We start from the raw sequence: 8,356 nt of genomic DNA, 5'->3' as shown, positions 1-8,356 counted from the left end.
CTCTCCTTTCATTCTAACTAATACATTACAAATCACAGCTGATACACCTCATGGATCATGGATTTTGATAAGTGCTCTCTGCAATCTTTGAACTGTTATGGACAAAAAGCTGCCAGTTAAGTAATACCATTTCAATTGGATAATTTTCATTCAAAATTAAGCCACAGTAAAGTGGTTTATTCAATCGATGGTTTCTCAAATTTAATGCTAGTTTTCGGCATCATTTATTATGCATTCATGCAGGACTGAATAAATATGTCCTGTGTGTCATCAGGTTATTGGAATGGAATTTCAAGCAACATGTTACAACTGACCGGTACTATCATCAGCGACAGTGCAGTCCTGACCTCCTGTCTACCTCATTAGAGACCTTGGAACTATCTTTGATGTTCTTTATCAGACTTTATCTTGTACTAAATGTTGTACCTTTTAGCTGGGCACTCTGGACGGCTTGATTATGATCATGCATTGTCTTTTCTTTGACTGGATAGCATGCGAACAAAAGCTTTTCACCTTCCCTCACTCAGTACAACATTTGTGAAACCCCTAATATTTGATTCAATGTTCTGGTTTGCTCTGAGCCTGCTACATGGCTTACAGTGAATACACATTAGAAAATGTGCAAATCCAACCTCTGACTGGTGTGGCATTAATTAACCACTCCCCACTGAGTTTAATATAAATTACCCAAGAACATTTGGCATCATTTAGTCAAGTCAAGTCAAGTCAAGTCAATTTTATTTGTATAGCACATTTAAAAACAACCCACGTTGACCAAAGTGCTGTACATCTGATTAGGTACATCAGATGTAGTGTGTGATTGCACAAGAAGTAAAGATGAAACGACTGTACAATCTGCATGTTTTGCTAATTATCATCTTTCTAAGTCCATCCTGTAAGTAACAAAATAAGGAATATTAAACCTTATTGTATTCATGTTATAATTTATTTCAGTAAAGTTTATTACTTTAGGTGTTACATCGGGTGGTGTCACCACAGTGGCTGCCTTGCCAGCAGTCTGTCTGCCCTTTCTACTTATTCTACTTATTTTAATATGTGTTACAAGTATATTTCAGTGTTTCTTGGTTTGTTTTATGTGGGGGGTGGGGGGGAGGGAATTGGGGGAAACTTTTTTTCAATCTCTTATTTCGACAGAAATGCAATTTTTCTCCGTGTCATATCTCTGTCCCCTCTGCGGCCTAACGTCGAGGAGTTGGTGGCCTTTCCTGGAGACCGGCTCGGCGCTTCAAGCCACGGGCTCGGCGCAGACTTACCATCGGGAGCTGCAATCCTTTGCCGAGGATCGTCTCTGAAGAGCTCCAACTGCGGGGCCTGTGGACTTTTTCATCGTGAAGCTCGCGGTCTCTGGTAAGAAGAGGCCGACTCGGGAGCTCCATGCTGCAGAGAGTTAGTCAACCATCCTGACACTGGTGTTCGATCATCCAAGGGCTTGGGCATCGGACCATCGGCAGCGGCGACTGCGGAGGGTTCAACAGCCCTGACTGCGGGTGAACAAAGAGGATGTTGATTGAACTTTATTACCTTCCTCACAGTGAGGAATGTGGAATCTGCTGTGGTGGATGTTTATGTTAAATTTTACTTGTGGGTCTTGTTGCTTTTCACTTAGTATGGCTGTATGGTAAATTGAATCTTGAATCTTGATCTATTTGTAAGTGGTGAGGTTCCCATGTTTTTGCTGCACTTGGTTCCAAGATGGTCCACGTTGCAGCTTAGGAGTGCTGATAAAGGAACTTTGGTAAGTTGCTATAGGTAATCCAGCAGAAGGAACACAGAGCAGCCAGTGAATATAGAACATACAATATACACTGAACATAGATCGGCCATGATCACATTGAATGGTGGTGCTGGCTCGAAGGGCCGAATGGCCTACTCCTGCAGCTATTGTCTATTGTCTATAGTACAGCACAATAACAGACCCTTCAGCCCACAATGTTTGTGCTGAACATGATGTCAGGTTAATCTCCTTTGCCTGCACGTGATCAATGCCTTTCCATTTCCTACATTTCCATGTACCTATCCAAAAGTATTTTAAATGTCACTATCGTATCTGCTTCCACCATCACCACTGGCAGCATGTTCCTGGCACCAGCCACTCTGTGTGAAAACGCCCTGCACTTCTCCTTTAACTTTGCCCCTCTGATTTTAAAGCTAATTTCGCTAATCTTTGACATTTTCACCTTGGGAAAAAGTTTCTGTCTGTCTACCCTTTCAATGTCTCTCATAATTTTATACACTTCTATCAAGTCTCCATGCAACTTCCAATGCTCCAGAGAAAACAATCCAAGTCTGTCCAACCTCTCTGTGTAGCTACTATCCTCTAACCCAGCCAGCATTCTGGTAAACCTTCTCTGTAACCTTTCCAAAGCCCCGATCCTTTCTGTAATGGGGGATGAAAACTGCCTTCAATACTCTGAATGTGGCCATGCTACACCAGTGGTTAGAAAAGTATGGGTGTTATTGGCATAAGGAACAGTTATTGCTCATTTCTAACTGCCTTTGAGAAGATGGTAGTGAGACACTTGTTTGAGGTGCTGAAAACATTTGTTGAAGTTATTTCTACAGTGCATGAATGTGTGGATTTAGACCTTGTGAGGAAGTAAGCATGGCAATATATTTGCAAATCCAGGATGGTGTGTGACTTGGAATGAAAGTGTATTACTGCCTTGCTGTCTTCGTCCTGTTTGCTGATAGAGGTCAAAACTTTCAGATCTGCTTTTGGAAATAAACTGACTTTGCAAAAGTTATAATCTGTCGGCACAATGAGCCACTGGTGAAGGGAGTGAAGGTCTGTGGTGTTGGATTGCCTATGAATCAACTCTGTTCTTTTCCTGGAAGGTGCCATAATATTTTACTGTTGTTGGAACATTTGTGCTCCAAGCAAGTTGAGAGCCTGTTAATCCGTTCCCGACTTGCAGGTGGTGGAAAGGAACGGGGAGAGTACTTAAGTATGATTGTGCTTAAGTATAGTAAGATTTTTACTGAACTGTATGCAACAAAGAAATTTCATTGAACCCAGGCACATGTGACAATAAAGTACCATTGGACCATTAGTCGGATGTTCAGCCTCTGACCCTTACCCTTATAACCATAATATTTACATTTTTTGGTCCAATTTGCTTTATGGTTCTGTCACTAAATTTCAAAGAGAAACGGTAACGTTCCATCTTCTCAGACTTGGTCATTGCCAAACACTCATGTGGTGAAATGTAATTTGCCACTTGTCAGTCCAAAGTTGTGTGCTATAAAATTCTTGATGAATATCGTACGAGTACAGACTATGCCATTGCATGAAGAAGGGAAATTCAACTCCACCTTTCTTAATCTTCAGTGGATATTGTAATGAAATCTCACTGGAACTCTTTTGGAATGTTCTACTTCTATTATTGGTTACATAATAATGTTCAATTAATCACGTAAAGATCTATTCAGAATAATTTCATTTTATCCACAATCTTGTTAGGGGTGGACAATAAATACTGGCCTTGTCAGTTATCTTCAGAGCCTGCATATGAAAAAAAAAGTTCAATATCTTTTATCTGTTGCAGATCATGGAGATGAAATTTTTGGTGGTCATGACGCTGTACGTCATTCAAGACCCTACATGGCATCCTTCCAAAAGTTTATGGGGGAGGGTTATATTCATCATTGTGGAGGGGCGTTGATCAACCCTAAATGGGTTCTAACTGCAGCTCACTGTGAAAGGTAAGACCTAAGGTATATGAATAAAAATTTACTTTAATGTGTTCAGTCCCTAATCCCAGCCTGTGTGGTATTATCACTTTCTACCTGTTTTGTCATGTCTTCATTAATATGTAGATCACCAGGTTAATGGCATTTTTTGTCTTAAAAGACTCAATTTGAATGGTCAGTTATACGATACCTATTTCAGACCCAAGATTTCAGTATTTTAAGGGTATTACTTACAAGCAATTTGTTTTGATGGGTACATTAATGACTTTTAATCGAGCAAAGTCTTGGCTTATCATTGGGTACGGATCACCCTTTGGAAGTTACACATTTGTTAACTACCAAATATGATGTGGTATATATATATATATCTTATATTTCCACAAATTTTAATTTTTACTAGTTGGCTTCCTGATGAATTTCTGAAAATGGCCTTTTTTTAAGAAAAAGTGTAATTATGTTTATTTTCGATTGACAGCAACGATGGCAGACAGAAGTCTCAAGTGGTTCTTGGGGCACATTCTTTTTCGCAAAACGAGTCGAGTAAACAAATATTTCATATCAAGAGGCAGATTCCCCATCCAAAATTCAGTGGTGAAACTATGGAAAATGACATCATGCTGCTGGAAGTATGAATTTTCTTTCTTATCTGTATACAGTGCTCTGAGCTCTTAATTTGCTCATTGAGCAATGTTTAATTTCACAAAAGAATAACAGTTATGTTTTCAATGTCTTGGGGGAATGATTTTTCAGATTACTTACGGTGATATCTAGGATGCCGTTTGGCCCAGGGGAAATCAAATAAACCTTGTCCTCCTCCTTTATGTGTCAGGAAGTTTCTCAGCAAGGATCATTAGAATGAGCATTTGATGTGTTTTTTTTCACTACTTTTCGTCTACCATAACCTGACCAGCTGTAGGATGTAGCACATAGAACAGCATTGTACTGAACAGGCTCTTTGGGGTGGTAATGTCCGTGCCGTACATGGTACCTACTTAAACTAAACCTTTTTAACTGCACATGCTCCATATCCCTCCAGCCCCTGTATATCCATGTGTCTGTCTAAAAACACCACTAGCAATCTGCATCCACCACCACCCCTTGCAACATATTTCAGACACCCACCATTTTCTGTGTAAAAGAATCGTGTATTAGTCACAGATGAGATCAGATGTCTCTGTGTGAGTTTGGAGCCTCCTTGGTCAGATGGTGCACTGAACTGATGAGGAAATGTCCCCTTTTAAGTTAAGGAAACTTAACATTTGGAATTAAAGAATTGATTAGATAGAAGTTCATGAAGAAAATTTCAGCATCAACATTTCCTGATGTTCAAATGAGATCAAGAAATGTTCTGAATTACATATCCTTCTTCTTATCTGTATTGCAAGAAAACACCTCCACTTTCCAGCTGCAGGAGTGTTCCAGAGAGCTGAGATCAACTTTGTAATAATAATCTCTATAATATCCAATTTTTTGCCAACAATCAATCTGCATTCAGCCTCAGCAGCATCCCAGCAGGAATATGAGGGGTCATTTTTAAGCAAGCCACCCAGAGAAGAAAGGAACATATTGTATCACTCACTTGTTTTACTCTGCCTTATTGTACAGTTCACTGAAGACACTGGAAAGTAAAATGATACAAAACAGCCAGCCATGTTTATTTGAATTAAATTCATTTGATGGAAAATAACTCGTTTTTAACTTGTTACTTAATAACAAGACCCATGAAATCAGTTACTCAGCAGCTCAAAATGCAAACAAAATGGTGGCAAACAAAACGGCAGCAAACAAAATGGTGGCAAACAAAATGCTATTTGAGCAAATAACCTAAAGAAAAGCAAAGCAACACATAGCGAGATTATGAGTATATTTAAGATCATCAGGTCATAAGTGATAGGAGCAGAATTAGATCATTCAGCCCATTAAATTTATTCCACCATTCAATCATGGCTGATCTATCTTTCCCTCCTAACCCCATTCCCCTGCCTTCTCCCCATGACTCTGGACACCCATACAATCAAGAATCTATCTATCTCTGCCACAAAAATATCCATTGATTTGACTCCACAGCTTTTCATAGAAAACAAATGACATGACAACTAAATTCATTGTTGACAGCTTTACCATTCTGTCTGCAATATGTTCCACTTTAATGACATTCAAACTATATTATTTCTCACGGGGAGAATGTACAAACTCCGTACAGACAAGTACCCATAGTCACGATCAAACCCAGGTCTCTGATGCAGTAGGGCAGTAGCTCTACCTCTGTGCCACCATGCCACCAACCCATACTTTGTTTTCCCCCCATTCCCAAAGATGTGTGCATTTGTAAGTTAATTGGTCTCTGTAAATTGCCCCAAGTGTGTAGGGAATGGCTGTGAAAGTGGGTTAAATTAGTGTTAATCGGCGATCCATGTGGACTTGGTGAGCTGAAGAGCATTTTGCCGCTGAACCTTTCACTCACACTCACTCACTCACTCAATCAATCGATCGATCGATCATCCGCAACAGTAGCGTAGGGCTTTATGAACATCAGCCTCACCAATATTTTCATATATCACCTGAAGGGTAATTGAAATTACATTTTATGGTCAATTTTTCTTGTCTCTGATCATCTGAAAAAATGAAAAATAAACATTTCATTCTGCAAAGGACAGAACTTCAGCAAATGAAGTACTTAAATAGGGAAACTAACGAACCTCTTTTGAATAACGCAATAGTTTAAGATATTCTTCACTCTTTGATGAATGAGAATAAATTGTTATTGTATCACAGCTGGAGAATAATGCAATGATCAACAATTATGTGAAAGTGCTCAAACTACCCGGAGGAATGGTCAAAGATCTGGATGCTGGAACATCCTGCATAGTGGCAGGATGGGGAGCAACAGGTTTATTTGATAACTCTGACACACTTCAAGAGGTGACAGTAGAAGTAATAGATCGTAATACATGCAACAGCAAGGACTATTACAATCACCAACCTGAAGTGACCCCTAACATGATCTGTGCTGGTGACAGTGAAGGCCGAGGAGATTCGTGCAAGGTGAGTGTGCTGTGTAGCATTGTTATTAGTAAAATGGCCATAAAGCCATGGGAGTGTGTGCAAAAGCCCCAATGGTTCACTGGTGCCTTCTACAGATTGACACATTCCATCCATCCTCACAATGGCCTTAGCCTGGCATTATTGTAGCTTGTTTTTGTAAATGTTTTTTTTTTAAATAGCTGAACATTACTATTCTCTCAAGAAAACTGTTCCACTTAAAGACTCTTTGTGAATTTGATTAGGCACATTATATATGCTCCAAGTTGTGAAATTACTGTCTGCTCAAACCAGCTGGGCATGGGTAATAAATATAACATTGTGATGTGTTGTCAGATTGAAAGTTGGTGATGTATTATTTTATCTAATTCTACTGAATTGTTACCTTTATTGTTTTCTCTTCCAGGACGATTCAGGAGGTCCTTTGGTTTGCAACGGAAAGTACAGGGGGATTGTGTCCTTTGGCACTCTCCACCCTCTCTCTGTCCCCCCCCATCCGGACCAAACTCAGATCCTGGGGGGACAGGGCTTTCTCCATTGCTTCTCCCACACTCAAGAACTCACTACCCCAAACCATCAGAGACTCCTCCTCACTCACCACATTCAAAACATCACTGAAGTCTTATTTTTTCAGCACTGCCTTCAATCACTGACTGTTACCTCACCTTCTTTTTCCTTTTCTCTTCGTTTACTCATTTATCTATTTATTTTCTTTTATGTTTTAGTAAACCTTGTAAAGCGTCTTTGAGTGTTAGAAAAGCGCTATATAAATGTAATGCATTATTATTATTATTATTATGTGCAGATCCCAAAAAGCCTGGAGTTTATACTTTCGTTTCTGATAAATACCTTTGTTGGATTTGGAAAATTATTGCCATTCAGGCTTACAATATGACCGATGAAGAGCTGTATTGAGAATCAGTGTGCTACTTCACTTTGCTTTGCTAACTATGATGCTCAATTAATTGGCTTAGATAACCAGCATGCTTCCATCTATATCTTGAATACATTGTGTAACATTTTACCGCAAACTGCAATAAAAAATAGAATTGTTAAATTCCCTGTTCCCTGAAGTAACATTTATGCATTGTGAAAATGAACGGAATGAATGAATTAATTCATAGTTTATTATCACATGAGACAAGTCACAGTAAAGGGCGCTGACAAAGTTACAAAGTATCCCACGTTAGTCCCTCCTTTGTTCTCCCCCCCCTCACCCACGTTCCAGGTCCGCCTGTGTTCACCCTGGAAACTTTACAATGCCCAATTCCGATCCCAGTTGTGGATTGCACACGCTAAGAGTTTTGAAAGGGAGGGAATGAGAAATAAATGAACATCGGATGACAATATGACTGGGAAATAAGATGGGAGGACACATGGAGTTGGTCCAAGGAATTGATTAGAATGACCTTGTATGTCGTGGAGGAGCAGCAGCCAGACCAGCGAGTGAGTGGATTGGCTGAAGGAAGGCTTTCTCCGAGGGGAGTATACTTCGGGAGGTTTAAAAAAAGAGTCAAGAGTCAGCCCGGGGCAATTACCTTGAAGGTCGCAGAGGAGCAGCAACCAGACCAGCGAGGGAGTGGATTGGCTGAGACATCCTAAT

The 8,356-nt window shown here is 39.9% G+C and overlaps 1 protein-coding gene across 1 annotated transcript; it reads left to right on the top strand.

Moving 5' to 3' along the window:
* Window positions 1-837: 837 nt before the first annotated feature.
* LOC144592309 (granzyme K-like) lies at window positions 838-7,740 on the top strand. The gene is made up of 6 exons (XM_078396841.1): window positions 838-895; window positions 3,567-3,723; window positions 4,187-4,337; window positions 6,487-6,756; window positions 7,160-7,221; window positions 7,548-7,740. The coding sequence occupies exons 1-6, from the start codon at window positions 838-840 to the stop codon at window positions 7,666-7,668; spliced, it is 819 nt and encodes a 272-aa protein (XP_078252967.1). The 3' UTR covers window positions 7,669-7,740.
* The last annotated feature ends 616 nt before the right edge of the window (window positions 7,741-8,356 follow it).

This window comes from Rhinoraja longicauda, chromosome 1, assembly GCF_053455715.1.
Source record: "Rhinoraja longicauda isolate Sanriku21f chromosome 1, sRhiLon1.1, whole genome shotgun sequence".
Lineage (NCBI taxonomy): Eukaryota > Metazoa > Chordata > Chondrichthyes > Rajiformes > Arhynchobatidae > Rhinoraja > Rhinoraja longicauda.
Note: the sequence above shows the minus strand (reverse complement) of the source record. Positions and strands in the feature narration are given on the sequence as shown.